This window comes from Lissotriton helveticus, chromosome 9 (assembly GCF_964261635.1).
Source record: "Lissotriton helveticus chromosome 9, aLisHel1.1, whole genome shotgun sequence".
NCBI lineage: Eukaryota > Metazoa > Chordata > Amphibia > Caudata > Salamandridae > Lissotriton > Lissotriton helveticus.
Genome location: NC_136070.1, coordinates 1,160,426,945 through 1,160,452,432, shown reverse-complemented (window position 1 = coordinate 1,160,452,432; position 25,488 = coordinate 1,160,426,945). Strand labels below are relative to the sequence as shown.

At 43.3% G+C, this 25,488-nt stretch overlaps 1 protein-coding gene across 1 annotated transcript in view; it reads right to left on the bottom strand.

Moving 5' to 3' along the window:
• WNK2 (WNK lysine deficient protein kinase 2) overlaps positions 1–25,488 on the bottom strand; it is a 581,173-nt gene that overhangs the window by 66,374 nt on the left and 489,311 nt on the right. The window contains exons 22-24 of the mRNA XM_078661612.1: positions 17,283–17,531; positions 16,454–16,552; positions 11,750–11,794 (exon numbers count right to left, since the gene is read on the bottom strand). Coding sequence (XP_078517738.1) covers positions 11,750–11,794; positions 16,454–16,552; positions 17,283–17,531 — 393 coding nt within the window. The remainder of the gene's footprint in view (positions 1–11,749; positions 11,795–16,453; positions 16,553–17,282; positions 17,532–25,488) is intronic.

Here is a 25,488-nt window from a genome sequence, read left to right as displayed (position 1 = left end):
TCTCACTACTACCAGGGAAGATAGCCATTCCGCACTATTTACTGGCTCAATGATCCCATTGTCTTCCAGCCTCTGTAATTCTGCTTGTATCACTTCCCTAATTGCTAAGGGAATGTTTCTCACCTTGTGGCACACTGGCTTGGCCTCCACTCTGATCTCTATCTTGTGGGTGAATTTTCCCCACCTTGCCTCCGAATACTGATGGGAAGTCCTCCTTTAACTTGGATACGTTTAGTTGTCGCCCTGGACTAGTCATTAGAACTTGTGTGTCTCATCCAGGATTCAACTGTATGCCCAGGTCACCTCGGTCAACCCAACTCAGGACCGAAGGGCCCTTCTCAGCCACATACAACTTGCACGTCGCGCTGCGGCCCTTGAACTCAAACTTCAGGACTCGATATCCCACCATGGGGATCGACTCCCCTGTAAATGTGACTGGTCGTATGTCCGGAAGCTCCAGGTGGGGTCCTATCTGTTGTTCGAAGCTCTTTCCACACTTTCCATTGTACTATGGTATATGGGGATCCCGAATCTGCCACCATCTGTATTCGCACTCCCTCAATGGCCATGTCACATTGCGGTTTCTTGGAGCGATTACAATCTATTCCTAATATTTGTTCTTCGATGCACAACATATTATCTTCTTCCTCCACTACATCGGTACCTTCATCTGGTTCCTGCGTAACATATCTGACCGAAGAGCTTCCCATCTTGCGCCGGCTTACTTTCTCATAGTGTCCTACTATGCCTCAGAACATACATTTAGGGCAGAACGCTGTACATCTTTTATCGTGGGCTGCGTGGGACTGACTTCCGCACCTGTAACACCCATTCTTGTTGGCATTCAATGTTTTCCTCCCTGCCGCAGGTCTGGGCGTCCATCTAAACAAAGTCTTCTTATCCCCGGTCTCTGCTCTACCTTTGTTCGGAGAACCTGCTTCGGTGACTTTGTTGACCATTAGTCTCGTGGCGGTCTCTTTCTTTGCAGTTGCAGCTTCCACACATCTTTTGGACAGCTTAGCTTTCTTTACCATAGCTATGACCTCCTTCAAGGATGCATCACCATTGACCCACAGCTTGTCTTGGATTGCGGAGTTCGTGGTGTGCATGACGATTTGGTCTTTGATGAACTCGTCAGGGCTCCAAACTTGCACGTGATTGCCAGTGTCTTCAAGGCCGCCACATACTAGTCTATGGACTCCCCTACTTCTTCCTTTCTTTGTTGGAAATTGTACAGGTCAATGGACGTGCACACCGCTGGTCTATAATGGTTGTTCAGATCTTCTATCGCATGTTGAAACACATCGTCATCTGCTGCCTGTCTGGGCGCATGAACTAGATTTTGATATACTCGGATGCCTTCTGGGCCTAGGTTATGGAGCAATATCCTCCGTCTTCTCTTACTGGGGATAGCCTCACCATTTTTGTCCTCCAACGTCTCTAGGTAGTTCATGAAATATTCTCTCCAGTCCTCCCACTTCATCGTGGGGTCCCCTGGCCGGGGCAGGAAGGGAACCGGCGTGGTAAGTGAGGAGGGTTGTGCGCACATCTCTGCTCTCCTGTCAGATGCTGCTTCTTCTCCCCTGGGGCTTCCTGGTGCAGCTTGTCTGTGTTGGCGCGTGGGGCTCTGTTGGGGCACAGGTTCACCACCATACCTTGCGGTGCCTGTTCCTCCAGGTTATCGGTGTGACACTGGTGATCAGGGGTGTGGCACCTGGTGTACGTGCCCACTAGAGTATCTTGTCTCCCCCTTGGTCTGCTCTTGGCCGGGGCTCTTCACTGGCCAAAACACCACTCTGGAGCGAGGTCCTATATGCCTGGGAGGTTTCACTCTGCCCTTGCCTTGGTGATCATGCGGTTCCTTGCCACCCCCTAGGTAGGCTATCCAGTTTTGTCGCTCTGCCTGCCTTGCGTGCTCTGACCTTCTTGTTGTTGAGTCAGCTTTCCAAGAGCGTGGACTCTGTGCTGTGTCTGCGGTCTTACTCCACTGCCGCGCTCCTTTCCCTTTGTGGCTGGTTCTTCTGGCCTTCTCCTGCCTCTTGTCACCCTTCAGTGGTTCATGGGGGGAGGGGCATCGCCTGGGCGTCTGTTTGTCCGTATCCCACCCTCATCACCACTTTGTAGTATTGTGGTACCCTCCACAGATGAGGCGTAAGCAGGTTTACGGGATCAGTATATACTTTTATTTAATTAGGGTCGAGGAGCGCCGGGAGCCACGTCCGATCCCAGCTCGGGCTCTGCGCTACCTATATGGCCGCCGGTGCGTCTTGCGTCATCACGTGAGGCCGACAACTAGAGCGCTAACACTATCTGTATGGTGGGTTCCTCCAGATTTGAAAAAAAGACTGCACAATTATTTAATCACTTTTAGTGTGGCTTCAGTGAACTTTCTCATTAAATAATTCTGTTGAAAATCAGTAGTGCAAGCCCATTCACAAAGTCTATTTATCTCTGTGACCGGATCACATATGCTCTCTTGTAATATCCGTTCATTTCCTAAGGAAGTTCACCTGGCCCACAGCTACTTCCTTTTTATGTGACAGCACTGTGCCCAAAGATACTTGCGAAAGAACGACTGCATTTACATGGCAAACATTCCAGCTGCTGGAACTGGGCAATCCATGCTGATAAGACTGCTCCGACTAATGTTTTACAACGAAACAACAAGAAAGACAAGCAGGTGGATGAACCAGGCAAAAGCACCCCTGTGCGCCCCAACTGCATGCATGCAGTTATCAAGCATATGCCTTTACCACACATGCCAAATTTTTACTACTCATATGTTGTTGCCAACCATGCATTTACAATGAAATTTACGTGGTAAAGGCATGCGTGGTGGTTGCATGTGTTGTTCCGTCTTACAATCTAGCATTACAGAGCTATATGCCAATGCAGTGTGAGATCATAAGGAGATACAGCAGAGTGTATCCACACATAACAGAGGTTGTAAAATTCCTCACTCTGAAAACCAAACACCAACAATGTTGCCATTGGAAATAAAAATAATTGTATAAAAATTGGTGATGTTACTTATTGTGCAATTTCACTCTTAAAAATGAAGATATTTCCCGCAGTCAGTAAGGAGATGGTTCACTAATAACTGTGCCAACTGAAGGAGCTTCATGCACAGCTTCATCTTGCCACTTGCTCCAACACTGTAACGCAGGGGTGAGCATCCACATTTCCTAAAGAAAGACTTCAGGCCAAAACACTACACCATTTCTAATCATTACAGCACACCAATCAATATGACAGAATCTATCAAAACACCACTTTGACAGCTTGGAGATTCCTTCATTAGAATGAGTTCCTTTGGTTTTCACCTCCAGTTTTGGCAGAGGGCAAGTCATGCTGAGTAGGAACTCAGGGGCGGTGGGTGACATTTGAAAGTGGTGCGGCGCAAATTGATTAGCATACAGCACCGTAGCGAGCGAGCGCAGCGAGCGAGCCCGAACCCCAAAAGGGGGGTTTGGGGGGTAACCCCCCCCCAGAAAATTTTGAAAAAAAAGAAAAAAAATCGTGCATTTTCAAGCAAATTTGAGATAGCAGGAAGGTTAATAAAGCAATTGTGAAAGTGCAGTTATTACATTAATAGATGGCATAACGTAGGTAGCTGCTTATTCAGTATAACCACAGAGCTTCATACATTCCGTCCTATTATGCTCTGGTGCTGAATTCAGCATCCCACACACAACTGACTGAACAGTAGACAATTGCTCAACCTCAGTGAATGACATAAATGTAAAAGTTCTATAGCTCACTCACACCCTCAACCACCCAAAATATAAACTGCAAAGAGTCGGTGGAAACTCAACTGCAATACTGTAATGGTCCTTTAATCCAACAGGTACAGTCACTAAGGACAACACAGAACAAATCTATAGGTCCATAGACCCATCAAAAAACAATTGACTACTGTGGCTTTTGTCTGTGGAAAGCCCAAACTGTGAAGAAAGCCAAGCATGTACTACCGAAACATCTGTGAGGCAGAAATGGCAAATTCTAATGCTGATAACATTTACAACCCTGCTGTTTTACTATGTAACCTTTTTCGATATAGAAATGGGGTGTAGAAGATTATGGTAGTTGTAAATAGTTGAGCTTTTTTGTTAGATATATAAAAGCGATAGAAAACGGAGCAAGGTTTTCTTATATGTTTTCTAATGTGACTGTTAAATTTTCATTTACTGCTTGTGAGATCTATGTCAGAGAAAGTGAGAGAAATTAATAGGCCGAATTGAGGGGAAAGTTTTCTCCTCTACGTGTGAACTATAGTGGCACTCTCTGGCGAAGCACTGGCATTGGAGTGAGGGGCAATGTGAAGCTGTTTTTAGAAAGAAGGTCAGGTCAGGTCATTGAAGGTGGTGGGTTACTGGCGCTAAAGAAATTACCACAGTTTCAGGTTTTGATTTCGAGGGTCTCAGCAGGGCTGGCTCCCAGAAGAAGTGAAAGGGTAGAAAGGGTGGAGCGATGCCAGCTCGGAGCACTGGAAGGCGTGGATGCTCAGGGGGCATTGCCTGGCATAGGAGGACTTGACAATGTAAATTCAAGCTGTCAGCAGCCACCGCTGCGACACCCGCCAGCCCCGGGCGTCGAGGAGCACACAGTGAAGCTTCCTTTTACGTTGTTTTTAGAGCAGATGATGGTGCATGGCAATGCAGGTGTGACTGGTCGAAGCAGCGTCTGGCAGCATCAGTGCCACACAGAGGGCGACAAACTGAAGCGTGCTCTTTGTAGGATATGGTGCCTCTGCAGTACAGGAGCCAGGGCAGGTGGCTGATTCCGGCCGGCACTGCAGTGCATGTGTCAGCCCTGAAGTGGGTGGCATGGGCAGTCTGGCCTTAGCAGCTGCAGCATTAGAGGTGCCCGCGATGGAGGGCGGAGGGAGAATGCTGTGACCTGTGCAGCCGCTGCAGCAATGTGTTCACCGGAGTGTGGTGCAGCTGCTGCAGGGCAAGTGCTGCCCCGATTAAGGGGGGGGTAGAGAAGGGACTGGTCATTGCAGCCATATTAATGCAGGCATCAGTACACGTGCCATTCCTGCAGGAGGCCGCCATGGATAGTGGGATGACCTTTACAACCGCTGCAGTACAGCTTGCTGCATTAAAGGGCTGACGAAGTGTAGTGTGGCCCGTCAGCCGCTGCAGTACACGTGCCAGCATCTGAGGGGGTGTCAGGGTGTAGTGTGGCCCTTCAGCCGCTGCAGTACATGTGACAGTAGCAGTCAGGGTGTAGTGTGGCCCTCCAGCCGCCACGTGCCAGCACCAGACGGGGTGTCATTCCGCATATATATTGCAGCAGTGCAACACAAGAAGCTCTTGTGATAAATCACCTTCCCAAATGTCATGCCACTTACTCGTTATACTAAATAGCTTGAACGGCAAAGCTTTTAAGGTCAAAATTACAAAGGGGTCAGGATGGGACAGGCGCCTCTGTGCAGCAAATCAGGAGGGTTGTTAAAAGTAAAAGTACTACATCCCCACTCAGAGTATTTAACTCCTTCACACACCTTGCTATGCTGTACCAAGGGTAAACAAGCATTAGGAATGCATTAGGGCTCGGGTTTGTTTGAGTTAGAGACAATGGCATTGTAAATGGCAATGTGTTTTAGGCATGTGTTTTGGAGTGGAAGCATGTGGTGTGTGTTGGAGATATGCGTGTTGGATTGTAATGTTATCAATGGTGGCATGCTGCACTTTAACGTATTATCTTTAAAAGGTAAAGTGCAGCATAGTGCGATAGGTACAATATTAATTGGTGTGTGCATTGATGGGTGGCCTTCTAATGTAATTAAACTGAAAAGATGACTCTCTCCTACATTTCTCTGAACAGGCTACAAGTTCACCACAAGATGACTAGAGCAAGCATCCGAACTTCACATAAGAGATCAAAATACTTCCCACTACCCCACTATCTACAGGATACCATTATCCATGCATAACAGAGATGCAACTTAACCATATAGACAACACCTTGAGGTCTCTTTGGCCGTATAAAAGCATAGGAAAACAATATACAAATAACCACTTTATTAACCACTGGTCTTGGGTACCAGAGTAGAGTGCTACTACCCGTTAAGAGTTCCAATGCATCGTCTGGGGTACTAAGCGCAATATAAATGCAATTCGAGTACACAAATACGACAATATTAATTGTACACAATGTTGTGAAGAGGGAAATTACTACATTCATGCGGCTGCTCTTCTACAGGGAAATTTACCCCATCTGCACCCCATACAGAAACCATTTCCCCTCCACCAGTTTTGCAGGGGTCCCTTCCCATTCCCACCTTGGAAATGTATTTACCGTTGCCCTTAACTGGAGTACAAAGCAGTCAGTTTGCAGGATGTGATGGGTAAAAGGTTTGAGAGTACCCACACAGCATTGCACTGGTGGAAGTTCACAACATTCCAAGAGTATCCCGCCGCAGAACGCCCATACCCGGCCCATGGAGTAAGAGTTTTACCTTCTCAGGATATATTACACATGGGTAAATGTATTTAAGAGTGCAGGCTAGCCTTTGATGAGGAACTAGCACAAGCTAAACAAGCCATGCTTGTGTAAGCTGAACACGGGATAAATTATATTTTAAATCGGTCTCTCTCATTAAAATAGACCTTTGCTTAGTTTGCTATGAGCTAATGTTAACTTGAAAGTCACTGGCGTCTACCATTTTCCCCTTGCATTATTATGCATAAAAATGCCGCCTTATGACAACATTCTAGAGAGGTTTCACTTTATTTGCATTGGAAGCCACAGTGGGGACAGACAGGTACAGTAATGTTGTATAACCACTGATGTGGTCACGCAATACATGATTTACATATTTCGCACCATAAACCAAACGCTCTCGATGCTTGTTGCACTTATAGATTGTATGGTGAAAGTTATAAACTAGTTTTTAAAATCTGTGCAAAAACTGCTCTTTACAGGTTTACATTCATGCAGGACAGAACCAGCCTTTCATCCTACTGAGACGAGATATACCAAGATCAAGTATAAAAGGCTGCCTCAGCAAGTCTCACTCCCTTCTCGCACTCAGCACCCTGCAATATCGGATGTCCCCTCTTTGAGCAGCATTAGCCTAATGCTCAAAGAGGGGACATCCGATCCGATATTGCAGGGTGCTGAGTGCGAGAAGGGGGTGAGACTTGCTGAGGCAGCCATTAGCTAAGTACATTGTGAGGCCATAGCCAGCACACCACATGCCCACTTCTCCCGTGCAACTCTCAGATACTACATCAAGCACAACAGGGTTCACTGTGCACTGCATCGTGTTACACAGGGAACTCTATTAGGAGACACTGCTCAACGGGAAATAGGTGCCCACTGGAAAACCATAAAGAGAAGACATTGCATTACAGTCAAGAAGATGCGTTTAAGAAATTCATAACTAGCCACTCGTCAGAGGCACACAGCGTAGAGTGTTACTTACTCGACTCGAGTCAGTGACGGTCTGGACGGTCGACAACAAGTCAGTCAACAACGGGGGACGAACAACTCAGTCTCTGAAGTCAAGTGACGGTCTGCTCTGCTGTCTGGGCTGGCCTGCGCGCACGAGAGACGAGACAGAGAGGGAGCCCCCGCCCCCCCTACAGAAACTTAAGTACAGGAATCTCCACGGCGCGCACGTCCCCGAATCATGGCCAATCACTGAATGGCTTCACATGCTGAAGTCACAGTGATTGGCCATGACTGATAAAGTGCTGAGCGGCGCCGGCTAGCCTGAGCTCAGTGTGCCACCCACCCATGCGCGGCATCCAATAATGGATTGCCTCATTTTGGCGCGGTGAACCAGCCAATCCTGGCGCTGCATAAGCGCCAGGATTGGCCAGGGGGGCACACAGACTACTCGCCCTGGCACCTTCTGAAACGACCAGCCCCAGCTAAAGACACACACCCCCTGGCCCCTTCGGTCTTCTTACCAGGACTTGTGCTAAAGCGCATGCGTGGGCAAGATTCCGCCAAAATTCCTCATGTGCAACCAGGCCAGCAGAGTCGACTCGGCGCAGTCTCAGACACTGGTAATGACGTAGGTTGTAACCCAAACCAGCCCCACCCCCTGCGCACTCCCGCTGCCATCGGGTCTTTCCCGGAACGAACCCCCGATTGAAGCGCTGCGCTTCATTTTGCTCTCTCTGCACTGCAGCCACGGGTGTGTCCACCAGGCTTAGTGGGGCTACGCCCCTACGCCCCAATGGACGCACCGCGGCTGTAGAAACTTAATGTAACTATCTATTAATTCATGGCCATTCTTTAAGTGCCTAAGCGACCACCACTACCTTAATCCTTAAAGTATTCCCTTCCCAAAGCACTGTTCCAGAACTAGGCTTAAAGGGTAATGATAGTGGAAGCCGCAACAAGTGAGAAGCATGAACTGGAGATGCAGGCTTCCAAATCTGTTCCTCTGGTCCATACCCCTTCCAGTTGAACTAAATGTTTTAATGTCTCATAGTCATTATGGCAATATAAGTTGATTTGTACTTCAGATTCTAGTTACGGGGTCCAGCAAGACAGGAAGGGCAGGCAGAACACACAAACAAGATGCATAGAGGTATAAAAAGAGTAAAACTAAAAGAGAAAATGATGAATCAACTTAAACACTGTATTCATGTTTCTGTTCCTTAAACCAGGGAACAATTTTATGTTTTTCATTACGATTTAATTATCTGGTAGACAGCCACACTAAAAAACCTGGGTGTATATGAGAACCGCAACTCCTCCACTTAGACATATTTTTAAGACTATTGTATAGGCAACTGAAGATGCAATCTTATCTTTTTTTCTCTCATTTGCAATTCTTTGGAGAAATTTCACACTGGGACACGATACTGGTCAGTATTCTAGGTATTGTACCACTACAAATATATAAAAGGAGACTGTTTTGCACCCAAGAGGTGTGATCTGCCAATAAGCATTACATGTATTTCCCCTATTCTGAATGAACTCATTCAGTCTGCCTTTCTTTTGTCTTAGGATGGGACGAAAATGACAATACAAACAACATCCCTAAAAGAATACAAACGGCCTTTTACCACTTATAAATTGTGTCCCACTATCTGCTATAACTTTTTGTGTAATCCATGTACACTTCTAATATGCTGCAGAACAGCTGACTCATTTGACAACTCCTGTAATTCATTCAGAGGAACAAAAAGAGTACTCTTAGAGACCCCTTTTACCTCAACACTTATTATTTTATATTGCTGATTATCTATCTTTAGTCTCCTGATAAAGTCCGTGGTTTTTACTGATTAAGGATGTTGTAGAGTAGGCTTGCTTTCTAACAGAAAGTTTGTTTTAGGTTAAAGTTTTAGGTTAAAGTTAATCTGTCTAGGCTCAGATGCACACAATACCAGTTGGACCATAATCCTTTACAACTTCTGTAGTTTTTTCCTAGAAGGTAATTGTTTCACCTATTTGAAAGCCTTCTTTATGCCATATTTCCATGCCAGGCAGAAATCACCAGCTACACCTAGTATGTATTCTGTTTTAGAGCAGGATTGGGTAAGAATGAAGTGTTCTTGTGAAAAAGAAATCCCGCCAAGTAGGATCAGTCCTCGACTTTCGTTCTTGTTTGGTCATGACATTTAGTGCATTCTGATGTAGGTCTCCCATCATGGTTTCAGCAATGACTTTTCCTCATGCAATGATGACCATACAAGGGTTCAGTCTTTTCTTTGCAAAACAAGCATGATACCACGCATGTATTACCATTTTTTCTCCCTGGTCTTTATGGCACACCAAAATCAACCCAAGAACCACCATGATGTTATTTGCATAATTTCCCCCATTATTCAAAGGCCTTCTATATAGACAACAACTCTGTCAGTGATAATATAACTCTTTCCACTCGATTCACTTTGTTCAAAATGAACTCTACGGGTTGAAGATGCTTTGTTTCTGTGAGAAATGCACAATACTGCAGTGCCTGAATCATTAGTTTCAACAATCACTATCAAGATGTCGCACTGAAACAAACCTTAATCAACCTTCATCCTTTCAAATGACTCTTCTTCAAGTTAGTCTAGTAATGAGAGCTACTACCTTCGATAATTCTTGTATAAAATGCCTGAATAACTTGGCAAGTCCCCAAACACTTTACATTTTCCAAATTGATGTTGTTGCTCGCTTTGTCACTATAGCTTCAATTTTCTGCGTATCCATCTGGTTTCCACTGGCGAAGAACATAAAAATATTTTTGGGAACTACCCTTTTCCACATTGACATATCCTTTTTACTGGTCTCTCAAGCTGTACATGTTTGGTGAGGGTTTCAAAATACACCAATGTGCTGTCCCAACTAAATTATAATACATTGATCTAAGAAGTCACTCAAGGTCTCATTAATACGTCCTGAACAGCCACGGGGACCTTCCAAGGTCCACTGTCTATCTCGTATGTGGAGCCAAAAGTATCACGAATGGGAGTTTGACAATTTAGACTCCCCAAAAAAACCTGCATTAGAAGACCTTCCAGAGGCACCACACAAAAATGTTGAGCCCTCTATGGAAGATTGAGTGGTATGCTTTCTATCCAATTCATGAGACAGGTCCATTTTCCCTATCGCCTCCTGTGCAGTAACGGTCTCACATAATTCAGGATGCAACCTTCGGGGTCTATGGTAGCAGCAAGCTCACTTGGGTTTCCCAATTGGCCAAGAACTTGTACCTGATCACCTGTTGATTTCTCCCCCTCCTTCACCCAAGCCTGTGATCTCCACTGTAACAGATTACGACAGATATTCCAGAGGGGAAAGGACAGGTACAAGAAACACCAGTCAGCCGTTAGTGAAGAGAAAACCTGTACTTTCTGGACATATTACATCTATCACTGACACCTTACTGCGCATTATTTAACTCGTAAAAGAACCTGTAATGATGAGCTTTTCGTGAAACTTCAATACTTGATTTTAGCTTTCAGTTCAAACTTTAGTTGGCATAATTACATTGCGAGGAACATGGTGGTGTCTCTTAATTCAATACATTTTTAGTGCCTTTAGCCACTGTTTAGTTAGGGGAACTTTAGGAAACCCTTCTAAAAACATACTTTTTAACAAAAATAGCAGATGCATGGGCCCTCAAAGTGTTAGCTGACTACATGTTACCAATTATATTATAGAACAATATTACATCACATGACTGGGGGAGACGGAAGGGCCAGTATGTTGGTAAGTTACAAGCTGAATTAAGCCTTTTATCTTAGAGTAGCTGGTAATGGTTAGCCTACCAAGTTTCCATGAATACCAGCCTAGCAAGAACTTTTCTCAGTACTACTCTGAAAGCTTAACCTGGTAAAAAACAAAGTCCACGGTTTTGAAGCATGTTTAGAAACTGTTCCAGCACCACTGCTCCTTTGTTCTTTCCTTTCATGCACACTCTCTCTCACTTGTTTAAACCATTTTAACTTGCATGTATATTGCAATTTTCAACTAAAAACGCTCTGTGGAGCATTTATCTTTATACACTCACTATATAGCATAAGGCGTAAACAACAGCTTACTCAACTATTTCCCTTCATATAGCAGTAAATTAGTATAAAAAATTCTTAATTCTCAATGTATTGGTATTTTTGTTTATACTGAGGAACTAGGCGGAATTTAAGGTTACCATGCTCACAGCCTAGCTTCATTCATACCCATGCTTCTCGATCCCATTGGAGCACAAGATGACCAATGAAATGAATAACCACATACAAGACCTCTCATGCAATGAGGTAAAAAGTGAAAAAAGACAAAGTTGGATATTTACTGCTGCTGTGCTCTTTGCCTAGACACAGTCGTTTCAGGGTGGACCCTAAAAAGAGTACAAAATGAAAATACAGTTAAACAGACTTGATCACAACAGATGCAATGGTTAAGACAACTGCAGGCAATCGATTTCTGCTGGCATGCAACAGAAATAAGACAAGATTAGCAGTTCAGTCAACAAAACCCTAAACTACTGACTGACCACAAAAACTTCCAAACTGTGGTCAATCTTAGTTTTGAGCCAAGAGTAACAGTCGGTGGATTCCTGCACAATTACTTTTAGCTCCTTCATGCTTAGCAAAGCATGGTTTTATCCTGCACCACTGGGGTGGACTCTGCACTTTAAAAGTACAGCGATTGGAGTTAACATACACTTATAGGGTTTGTGCGTTATAGGTTCTTTAGATTTTGCTTGGTGTGCATAAGTGTTGCACACAGACAAATAGTGCATGTGCACATTTAAATATCCAAACCTGTTAGTGTCTTTGAAATGGAGTATAAAGAGAATGGATGTATACAGGAAAAGTTTAAGATTGACCACATGAAAGGTTATAGCCAGTCCACAGCCATAACTCTCTATGGTATGCCAAGCATGATAATACCACACATGCCTATAGTTACCCCTTACACTGAATAGTTTTTATTTTTATATCTGCCTGTTGGGGTGCATTTTTTGTGCTAAATGCAGCCATATTAATACAACTTCAATGTACATAAACCTTTACATTGTCAACCATTTGTATTGTAGGATTTTTGCCAATCAATTAGTATTTTACACTGAGGCGGAGTTTTATTTATTAGGACGGAATGGAGCTAATATGACCGGTGTGTTTTAGAGTGATACTGCTCATCATGGTATGCCAAATGTACCTCATTTTAGTCAATTAAAAAGAATTGGGCACCTTATCAGAATATTCTATCAAGAACTAACACTAAATGTGTGGGTTTAGGAAAATATAGGGAAAGGGAATATTTATCTTTGGAAACAGACTAAATATTGCAACATAAGTTAGGAGTAGAGAATTAGCACATATAAAGGGAATGGGATCCTAACAAATGGAAATCTCAAAACCAATAGAGAATGAGAAGATCAATGGTAGAGGGAGTCTGATGAGGACATGTATAAAGGAATGCATATAAATCACAAACCACATACAAACTCAAAATGTCAATAAATATAGACTTGCAATAATGAATAAACCATAAAAACTAAAATGTTAATGGAAATTAGGAAAAGAGTCCTCTAGGTATTGGCAAAGAAATAATCATAATAGGAAAAATGTGTGATTCCTACGGAGGAGGCACATACATTTTGTTCATAGACTCAAATCTGAATACAGCACACTAGCCTTTGCAGAACATGGTTTGACTCAAAGCGTGGATTTGAAAATGTTCATGTCTAGATGTCAGTGAAAAAGAGCAGCTGAGCAATACATCTTTAATTTGAAAGATGTCGGCAGAGTAAGTTGACATGCCAACTATTTAGTAAAACTGCTGAGGAAGAAAATGGCAGAGTGCCCATTGAGCTCCACAACACTTATAATATGGAACCACTTCAAGTGTGCGTCTTTCAAATTAAATGGGCATCTCCCACAGGATGCCTGCTTAAACCCATTCCAGTAACCAGAATATATATATATATATATATATATATATACATACATATATATATATATACATACATACATATACACATACATATATACAGTGCTTAATTTATTTATTTATTTATTTAGCGATTTATAGAGCGCCTGGTGACCCGGAGGCATCCCCGCGCTGTAGCATTTGTGGAGACCAGAGGGGAGAGGGGACTTTATTTTGGGAACAGCAGCGTTTTCAATTTTTTCCGGAAAAGGAGATGGCTGGGTTCCTGCCTCAGGGGGCGAGGAAGTGAGTTCCATCCTGAGGATGCTTTTACAGAAAAGCGTCTACCGCCGGTGCGTGCCTTCCTGTATCTGGGGACGTTGGCCAGACGCTCATTGTTCGAGCGTAGGGATCTGGGGGCCTTGTAGGGGGTAACCAGGTCTCTCAGGATAGCAGGGCCGAGACCGTTGAGAAGTTTGTGTGCGGTGCACAGGGCCTTGATTTCTACCCTTTGTCGTATTGGAAGCCAGTGGAGGGCCTTGATCGCTGGTCTGGCTGAGACTCTGGAAGGGAGATTCATAAGGAGCCGGGCAGCTGCGTTTTGCGTACGCTGAAGTTTAGCCATAGTGGCTTCAGGAGCTCCTAGATAGACCGTGTTACTGTAGTCTAGCCACGCAAGGATCAGGCCTTGGACCAAGAGTTTCCTAGATAGGGGCGGAAGTAGTGGGAGGATCCTGCGGATGGAGCGCATGAGACCAAAACAGGTGCCTGCTGTTTTGGCTGCTTGGGTTTTCAGAGACAGCTCGGGTTCCAGCCAGACTCCTAAGGTCTTAATTACTTGTTTCGGGGTGGGTACTTCCCCGAAGACGTCTGGCCAGACCGAAGAGGGGATGGTGGTCCATTGCTTGCCCAAAAGCATGACTTCTGTCTTTGATCCGTTTAGCTTGAGCGATGACTCGCACATCCAGTGGTGAATTTGCTGGAGGCAGTTCGGCAGATTGTCTGGGTGATTGTCCAGATGTGAGAGTGAGACGACCAATTGCGTGTCGTCCGCATAGCTCACTATCTTAATCCCGAAGGGGGCGACGACATCCTCGAGGGGGGCCATGTAGGCGTTAAATAAAGTGGGGCTTAGGGATGACCCCTGGGGGACTCCGCTCGCATGGGGGAGGGAGGCAGAGTGGGAGTTGCCATCCCATACCTGGAACGAGCGCCCTGAAAGGAAGGATTCTATCCATGTGAGTGCCGAACCTGCGAGCCCTGCCACGGCCAGCCGATGGAGTAGGACACGGTGGTTAACCGTGTCGAAGGCTGCGCTGAGGTCCAGGAGGATCACTGCCACTGACCCTCCTGAATCCAGGATGCACCTTGCCTCCTCGATGACAGCGAGAAGGGCGGTATCTGTGCCGTGGCCTGGGCGGAATCCAGTTTGTGACTGCCGCAGAAGGTTGTTTGATTCAAGGAACTGTGACAGTTGCCCAATTTGAGCCGGTGGCTTCCGATGCTCAGCACAGGCACTTAATTCTCAGCGCCAGCTCTTGTGACAGTGTGCCAGATGGTGGCTGCTGCGAAGATTTGGTATGAGCACAACAACAGCTGTTCATTAATTTAATGTGCATTACCAATCACTAATAGGTGGTACCCAAGCTATTCGTTTAGCTTTGGGTGCCTTGAATAGTATACATTGTCACACTTGTAAGAGTGTGATGATTAGTAGTTGTGTTGGTACTGAAATTGGCATCACTGGCAGTGGCAATGGATGGTGCAAGCTGCCGTGTCCTCCTGACAAGGGTCCTGGCACTTATTGTTTAACAAATTAACCACTGTATGTATACATATATTTTGATATCTTGCTTTGGCTAGTCTGTGGATTTTTCAGGTTCAGACTGAGCTTACAACATTCTGGATCCTTGCTATTTTGAGTCTATCTGAATAATTTATAAAATTGTGCCAGTATCTTTATCTTCGCACACATTCATCTATACAACCTGGTCATGGTTACTGAGGTTTGTTAATCTTATCTACTACTTATAAAAAGAGAAATTGCTACAATAAGCTCTGGATATTGAATACACTTCAAATTCTCAGTGCACATTTTATAGTGATGCAAACAAATTTCGTAAACTATTTAATTAGGTTTAGCCTGGTTGCTGTTAGAGAACTACATAATCGAAATTCATATGACAGCATCTTGATAAAGTGTGAGGATTTTAATAGAAATATATTTTATAGAATCTTTTGTAAGTAGCCAATTTATGATTCATTATTTATGAGAATAAAATTCATTGTTCGGTCAATTTCTAATACAACTTCAGAAAAATGTTGGATCAAAGTATTACTTTAATGAACTGCTATAGTTGACATTTCCACTATTACATAGGGCCACAAAAAGATAAGTTAAAGAAAGTGCTCCAGCCAGTTTACAATCGTTATGCTAAAGCTAAAAAGCATGATTCAGAAAATGGTTTGTTCATTTAGAATTTAACAGTTTTAACAAAATTCGGTGTAGAATTATGTTTACTTCATTATGTAAAAATTTGCCCAACAATTACATAACTAGCTGGAACACTGGTGGGGCAGCTTCCACATGCAGGGCGCAGGATGTAAGTGAATATTAATAAAGTATTTCATACATTCCTTCCGCAGAGGTTACATGGTTTAGTGACCTTCTGGACTGTACATGCCTTCTACATGCATGTCTTCTGAGTTCGAACATGTGTGAAAGAGACCATTTCTGTAAAGAACGTCGTATTTATCTTTGTTGCCGCTGGATCGAACAACTGATGGACCCTTCTCACCTTCCAAAATTGACATTAATTGGAGTTAAAAAGTCTAGACGCAATCAGGGTAAAATTTTACTTCACAATATAAAAGATGAACTCTTCCACACATGCTTTTGGTGTCCAGGCATAGCTAAAAGCAGTGCACAAAAGCATTTGGAAGGAAAAAATAAAAAACAAAAATGGATTGCGGTGACATATACATGTGGGATAAAAGGATGAGGTTGAAAAACGATAAAGCTTCCAAAAATATTAGAGTGAAAAAGATGAACTCAAAAAAATTAAAAAAAAAGGTTTGCCAAGGATGAGCTGTATTTAAATATAGAAGAACAAATACAAACAGATGGACAAAGACACGGGTCCACTGAGGAATCGGGTACGAGGTTTGCTACTAGACTTATAGGTCACTCTCTCAGATGTTTGATGGTAAACCGTCCAGCCTGTGAATGAATATAAAGGAAAGAAAACAAAAGACACTTGTAAAGAACAAACTGCTATCATTGGACATCCCAAACTATCAGGCAAACCAATTTTGATAACCATCCGCACACTTTCAGGCTAGCCAAGAAGTACATTTGATGTAAAAGCTTGCAATAATAGAAGATGAATGGATACTGTGAACACCGGTTAGCAAAACGTGCAACACTTTTTTGTACATTAGTGACAAGCAAGGTCAAACAAAGCCTACATAAGCAAGAATTTTGGAATCTCTAGTTAGAACTGAAAAGTGTATTCTCTGGGAAAGTTCAAGTGAAAGAAATCACTCTCTCTAAAGAAAGGACAATTAACCGGTTTGAGTTACCACACGTCAGCATTTCCAAAAATATGTCTTATTTGAACATAATAAACAGGAGACAGACCAGTGAGTTTCATCAGCACTCCCAGGCTTGGTTGCACAGCCTAGAGTGTCTCAAACAAAAAGAACAATGTTGGTTTGTATTTTGATACATTTTCTTCCCAAACACTTATTCAGTTCTAATGTTACAGATTTTGAATGACCTTTACATGTTCAATTCATGCTGAATGCACTTTTCAAGATCTTTACTTTTAACTTATTCTAGCCATGCTATGTGAGACTATAGTAAGTTGGACCGAGGTCCGCCTCGTTATCATTGCATAAAGTGCACCATAAGGGTTTAGCATAAAGTATGAAACCTAAAGAAAGATCACCTTGGCCAGAATGTCCATGCACATCAACTCCATCGTTGGCAAACCCAGAACAGATGTTGTCTGATGACATGGAGACTTTGACTGAACAGGGTTGCTGGGTCTGCACGGACTCATCTGGGGGAGCTAACACTGGTAGGGGCTCTGGGGAGGTTACTGGAGGTTCTGCAAGTGAGCCTGCATGAGCTTTATCAGAGCTTTTGATAGGAGAGCCTTTGAGAGGAGAACCTTTGGAGTCCAATGATAGGTTACCTGTGAAAAGGGAAAAAATATCTACATCAAAAGCAATACAATAATGATGAGTGTTATCAATCTAGAGGACGAGGTATTTATTGCCATGATGAACTCATATTTTGCTCTTGGGTGTCATCCAGCCTTAGAGAAAGGCTTCCTGAAGGACAACGTATTTAAAGCATCAGTAATGTATATTAAGTATCTACTCGTGCAATAATTAATTTAAAAACAACGTATCCTCCTAATGTTAATGGAGTCTATCCATTGAAGCAGATATAGTACTTGTGAATTCCTGGGAACACGTGTGTTCTTTCGAAAACAGGGACATGTTCATGGTGAGTTGGGATACAATACTACTAAACAGATGTCGGTCTACTGCCACATATGGGGCGGGAGTATGGGGTCACCAAAAAAGTTGGTAACTCCAAACTCTAGAGATTAACTTTCTAATAAGATTATTGATGATCCCAAAAAGTGCCGCTACTGCATTCTGTCATTCTGAGGTAGGGGTTGATTTTATTTCGGATCGAATAAACATCGCCCCATTGATACTCTGGGCAAAAGTTTGGCTGACGGAGGAGTTAAAGCTCACAAGAGAAATTATTAAGGATTGCATGTTACTGGATAATGCCGAGGCTATTCCATGACTTCGTTTTGTGAAAAGAACATTTCACAAAATTGGCTCAGGGAATTTTTTTGACAATCCTAACAGTACAGACAGGAACACAAAATTGATTATGAAAAATGGATATCGCTTTGAGCTTGACAATCGTCGCTGGCCAGCAAGGCGATTATCTCACACCGATCAGACCTTTTTTATATCAGCAATTTTACTTGTCTTTTACCAGGAACGTACAATTTAGATTTCTGTTGACCAGATTTAGGCTTTGCACATTGCACTTTTTAGGAGCCTTTCTTAAACAGGTCGGATGGTGCAATAACCTTCCATCCTGCCCCTGTGACAACCTGTCCCAACAAAGCTCCCTGCACTTTACCCTTTTTGCGCACTTTACAAGGTTCCAAGAGCACGGTTTCTAATACCACTCTTAAAAGACTTCAGACCATGTCATTTTCAGGAGGGTTTTAAGTTTTTGTTATCGTGGTCTACTGAAGTAACTTGTATGGCTGTTTTAAATTTTATCAGGATGGCACTATCAATAAGGAAACAATATGAAATGTTATCAAATGTTGCCATCTCCTTTTAGGATTTTTTTTAAACCGGTCTGGAATTTTTAATATATGTGAGCTGTATGGTTTTATTGGTCTTTTAAGTATATAAATGTTCCATGTGTGATTCATGTATGTTATACTTTTATGGTTAATTTTAACCGAATAAAGTTATTCTTGACGTGAGTACTAAACAGATGGACTGCTGCCCCCCCCCCCCCTTAGATCACTTTGCCCTTCAAATTTTCCATTCGTACTCAAGACGAATGGAGAGGGGGTGCTCCTACACCCCTCCCTTCCAGATTGGGGTAGGTAACAAAGAGGTTGCTGTGTGAATGGGCGTGTCAATGCGACTGTCAAAATGTGCCCAATTCTCTGCCCGGTTGTGCACAAGTTAAGGAGTGCGTGTAAATGTTCACGAGACACCTAATGAATGTGGTTGGTGCAAAGCTGTAGTTTAGTCATTGGAGTGCACGAGCTAACAACTTATCAAGTATTTACTTTGGCAGCTCAATTAGTGAATACCTGCATGAAGTGATGTAGGAGGGTATTCTACCTTTACTACGCGGTCATTACTTCGTATTACCATTACTACACACATTTTAGTTCACAGATGCTATTACTTAGCATGCATTTACTACGCATGTTCCATTACTGGCATGGACCTACTACGCATAATGGAGTTACTGTGTAAATTAAGTTGCGTTTAGATTTTGGGGTGCTGGGGTAATTTTAGGGGTCATGGTGGGTTAGGGTTTTGGGGTGTAGGCGTAATTTTAGGGTTCAGGGTGCTTTTAGGTTTTGGGGTACTTGGGTATTTTTATGGGTCAGAGTGGGTTAGGGTTTTGGGGTGCATAGGGTATTTTGTGGGTTCAGGGTGCTTTTAAGGTTGTAGGGTGCTGCGGTATTTTTGGAGTTCAGGGTGCACTTAGGTTTTGGGGTACTGAGGTATTTTTAGTGGTCAGGGTGGGTTAGGGTTTTGGGGTGTAGGGGGTAATTTTAGGGGTCAGGTTGGGTTAGGGTTTTGGGGTGTAGGGGGTATTTTTAGGGTTCAGGGTGCGTTTAAGGTTTTGGGGTGCTGGGGTAATTGTAGGGGTCAATCAAGCAAAAAGCAAACCAAAAAAGTGACAGGGTCACTTTCGCAAACTCATTAATTATTCCCTCTTTGTACTAGAATAATCAGTTCTTCAACTTGGTGCTCCAAAGGAAAGAGGCTGCCACTATTGCCCGCAAATATGGACTGAAAGCATCCAGTCCTTAAACAATTCAACACAATTTGCTGAGCACCAACAAGTGTAAAATGAAGTATGTCCGATTTCTCTTATTTCCAATTTGATTTAAATTCTTCTGTTTCACAGGTTTTCTTTTTCAGATATAGCTGATGTAGCCAACACATGTTTCGTCAGAAAACGATGTTCTTACATCACTGACTTCAGCAGGGCTTCTCAGATCAACATTGAACATCAAATCTTTATATCCTTCCTTAATTCTTTTCTGCCTTCTTTCCCAAAAGTAAAGATCAAATCACGTATTGTTCAGCCTCTCAGAACGGAGAGTACTCCATACATCGTTCCGGATGGCGTGGAGAAGCCTTGATGAAGTCATGTAAGACCGTCGTTTTCTGACGAAACAGGGGATGCACGAACGCTGTTCACTCAGCTGTTTATCTCACAGTTTCTAGCCAGGTATAATGCAGCAGAAAGCATTTATGAGGCTTTGGTCTGCATTATAGCTGGCATGATACACCTGTGCGACACATGAAGGCTAGGTAATTGAAGGACACTGAATGGTTCATCCTGTACTGTGGCCTACCCCTGCACAATGCCGCATGCATGGCCAGTCTAGGCCTCTTTTTCCAAAACAAAGTCCCCACTCAGATAATACACATGCATTTGGAAGAATTGTTACCTCACACTTGGATTCTATGAGCTTTTGTGTATTTTTTAATGCATAAAGTTACAGCCTTTGTAATGGTGTATTTTTTTGCGGGTGCCCTATTTGTCTTCGATACCCAGTTCCACAAAGTATTTTACTAAAATGAGTGCATTGAGGTCAACCTCCCCCCACTCTCAAGGCAGAGGCTTGAATATGCTCCAAGAGCCACAATATAAATAAAAAAACTGATATTTCTTCAAAAAGATACTTAATGTCTAGCTCAGTGATACTCAGAGTACAGCCCAGGGGGCGCTTGTGGCCCTCTTGACCTTTACACGCGGCCCTACTTGTGAGCACTAATATTCTGATTTTTTTTTTAAATAAACGGACAAGCATTTATCAAAATGCACATAAATGCTTGCCCGTTTATTTAACATGTTTTTAGACTTCCTTACGCAATTCCTGACCCATCCATACCCCCTACTGCCACCCTGGTGGCATTAGTGCGGCCTTCGGTCACACCATAGATCTTACTTTGTGTCCCCTAGGCAAACGTTTGGGAGTACCTATGGTCTAGCTCATCCCTATTTGATTTGAAAAGTTTTATCCAAGCCTTAATCCGGGTCTTGTTGCAAGTTCCTTTGCATTTAGCAAGCCTAGGGGTTGCGCTCAATTAGATGCTATGTTATAAATTTGTACAGCGCACGAATACCAACAGTGTCTTGCCGCTAAGCAGTCAAGAAGCAAGCAGGAGCACTATTCAACAAACAACCAAGTTGTAATGGCTTTCCTTAAGGATATCAAGGAGGGAAGGTTTCTGATGGTAATAGGGAGGGTATTCCGCAGCTTTGTAGTCCCCACCACAAAACTTCTAGTGGCCCATTTTGAATTGAGAAATTTCTGAGTATCAATTTTGCCCCTTGTGATTGAAGGCATCTATTTGGAGAGAACCAGTGCAGTGACCTCTTCAAGAACTGAGGACCGGTACCGCGTAGGGCCTTATAACTAATGCACAGGTTCTTGAACTTGAATCGACTTTTGACTGGTAGCCAATGCAGAGTCTGTAGGTGTTTTCCCACTGACTGAAATTTGGGAATCCCTAGGAGGGGCCTAGCTGCCACATTTTGAATCATCAGAAGCCTATGAAGTTGCTTCATGGGTATACCTAGATATATCGAATTGCAAAAATCCAGTTTGGAAAGGACTAAGGATGCAACTACAGTTCTCCTGCTTTCTGTTGGAATCAGAGGTAGGATTTTCTTGATCGCTCAGAGTATAAAGAAACTGTATGATGAAACTGCCTTGACATGTGCATCGAAGTCCAGTTTCTCATCAATCATTATACCCGGATTTTTGGCTTTGGGGACCGGAATCGGAGCTGTTCCCAGGTCATCTGGCCACCAGATCTGGGACCAGGAGGGGGAGTATTAACCCAACAGTATAGCCTCGGTCTTCCCTGAGTTCAACTCCAGGCAGTGTGAGCTCATCCATGAATTGACAGCTATCATGCAGTCCCTAAATCTTTTTTCTGGCGGTTGGATGTTTTTATAGATGGATACGATAATTTGGGTTTGATCCGTTTAGGATGTCAGTGCCATCCCAAAGGATCTTATTAGTACCGCCAGTTCAGATATATTTATATTAAAAAGCATGGTACTCAAAGAGAAACCCTGTGGAACTCCGCATGGGAGCGTGAAGGACGCAGACGTGTAGCCGCCTAGGGCAACTGAGTGTATCCTATCCGCTAAAAAAGAGGAGACTAGTGCCAATGCCTTTTCAGAAATACCTATTGAGTTCAGACAGTTAAGTAGCATTTTATGGTCTACTGTGTCAAAGTCCGCCTACAAATCAATCAGGACCAGAGCTGCACAACCCCCTGTGCCAAGTACTGCTCTGATTTCATCTGTGGCTCTTATTAGGGTCGTTTTGGTGCTATGTTCTGCCCAGAGTCCGAATTGGGACTCATCTAGCAAGTTATGTTCATGTAAATATGATGTTAGCGGGTTATTCCTAACTTTTTCTACCAACTTAGCTGAAAATAGAAGACGCAAGATAGGCCTATAGTTGCCTGGGTCATGTGCATCAAGGCTGGATTTTTTTCAGAAGGGGCGAAATCGAGGCCCTCTTCCAGATAGAGGGAAAAACACCTTCTGCGAACATGAATTAAAAATGGAGCTTAAACTTGAGCCTCAGGGGCTTGTTTAAATATCATAGGATAGATAGGATCATAGGGAGAGCCCGATTTTGTTTTTAAAATATGGGAAGTTATCACATCCACGGTTAATGCTCTGAATTATAAGAAGGTGGAGGCACTCAGGTGTTGTGGACTTATGGTATAATAAGTATTCAATTTTACCCTATTGTCAAAAGTGGTAAAGATTAGCTCCACCTTGCTTTGGAAGTGCTGTGCCAGTGAATTGCAGAACTCCTAAGAATGATCATGCCCCTTTCTTTCGGGTGGTGTGGACAATTTAGTCACCACCCGGAAGAGTTCCTTGGAGGAGTTTTCTGCCTCCTTCATTTGATTAGAGAAGGAGACCCTTTTGGACATGATCATTTTTTTTTTTTGTGTTTTTTTTTTTAATCGGCTAATAGGATTTTGTACTTTACAAGTTCATGTTCCTTATAATTTCTTCTCCAACATCTCTCCAGTCTTCGACACTCCTGTTTTTTTCAGTCTGAAGGTGTCCGAAAACCAGGGGCTGATGGAGTTGTCCTATTGCTCTAGGATTTTTTGAGGGGAGCTATCTTATTGGCAGTCGATGTGAGCCATTGATTGGGGACCATATTGTACATCCCCCTTAGAAGCAGTACTGCCTAAGAGCGATCCACTTTGAACCAACAGTTCCTCCATAGCTGAGAGGTGACTCCATGTCACGTTTGACACATTTAGACCGTTGACACTTTAAAGTCAACAGCACTTGGCATGCAAGAACGTCTCGGTCTAAAAAAAACTAAAAAAAGACACGTTAGCAGACAACCTTTATGTTCCTCTATACCAACTAGGCCCCATCATCCAATCAGCAGGTGAGTAGTGCAAAGACGTTTAGCTGATGTACATGCACTATGCAAATCATTATAATTGCCTGAATTTGAAAGAACTGCACTTTAAAACAACAGCAACAGAGCTTCTCCTTGGTACCTTTAAAGTGGAAAGATGGAAAATCTGGCAATAACACGGCGCTATTTACATAATAAATCCATAAATTAACTGCTTCTTGAAAAAAAAAAATCAAGGAAAATATAAATTACCTGGGGGAGGCAGATTCATTATTAGAAAACTTAAATGTTAAGGCGTTAAGCCTAGATGGGTATTGTGACTGCAGCAAAATTAAGTTTGCTCTTTGAAAAAATATATAAGCCCAGGGCCGTAGTGGCTCTGCCACTATGGCATAAAAGTGTTGCTCTGTGAGAAGTTGAAAAAGGAAAAATAAAAATATATCGCAACATTATCATTTTATTTTTAAGTTGTGGCTCAGCTGATTAGGGGTGGGGCTGGCTGTCACAGGAACAGGGGGAGGAGAGGTGGGCACTCTCAAGTGTGCATGACTGTTTGGCCGGCCGTCTTGGGCAGGCCAAACAGTCATGCGCACTTTGCATGTTCTCCACCGGCTGTATTACACAGCCTGGGTGGAGAACATGCGCAGCCTCCCAGTCCCTCTCTGAACGTCCGAACCACGGCGCGCAGACCAATCACGAGTGATTGGCTAGGAGTTTGGGAGCCTCTGTGGTTCCTGCTCCTGGAGTCTACCGAAGAGGACCGAGAGGCGGCGGACCAGCCTGCCAGCAGTTACGTTTTTTTAAAAATGTATTTTCTTTCAATTACCCCTGCCTCTCCTGTTAAGTGGCAGCTGACACTGTTGACCAGTCGTGCCAAGGGTCGGCACTGGAAGTAAGGGTGCGGGGTGCTGCATTACTTCCAAAATAACCATGCTGGTGTTCAGATGGTGAATGAGCAATAGAGATGCATTTACATTTTCTTTTTATATAGTCACATGTTTTTGTGCGTCCAAAGACAGGTCAAACTTCAGGCTGTCTTCTGACAAAATATTCTTTTAACATGGAGGTTGGTGTTTACTTTTCTTTCTCCAATTCCAGAGTTAGAGGATTTTGTACATTGAACTATCCTAAAATCTTGCTGGGATACAATGAGCGTTTAAGGAAAGGCTGTAGGATGTCCGTTTTTTCCCTAACACACAACAAATCTAATTACCTGTAAACGAAGAGTACAAATATTTCAAGATATACCAGCAGTTAGGAAAGCACACATGACACACCTTTTAAAAAAAAAAAAAAATTCTGAAGAGTGATGGGGAGAACATTTTTAATACGATCAACACAAATCCGGAAACTTTACTTGGTGATGTGCAAATGATAAATATTTGCCAAAAACAGATTTGCACACATTATCATGTTCACACTATATAGTTTTATCAATAAACCCGCAAGTCACTGCGAGGTTTGTGTCTATTCTAATGGTACATATGCTGTCTGTAGAGGACAGTGTGCTTCCACATCATGCTTTTGCAATATATTTGCGGCAGTGTGAAATAGACCACTGGCCAAAGAACTACCTTTACCACTCTCCTGCTGAATGGACGCGGCTCACTTGCTGTACTTGTTCTTTGTGAAACGCATGGAATGTTCACAAATGCAATTATATGGTGCTTGCTAGCCCTGATGAGGCATTGAAGCGCTTTATGACTTCAGTGATATAACCTGGATGGCAGCACCCGCACTCTGAAAACTGTTCCAGTACCACTGACTCGGGTTATCGTTTTAAATACTTCTGCTCCACACATCAGATGAGACATTAACATGTTTACGAAGGTAGCACGGCTAATTAGTTGCTCAAATGAGAAGGAACAAATCCGTGGGAACCATAAGAAAACAAGTCCGAGGATGGTATGAATACAAATAAAGGCCACTAGAG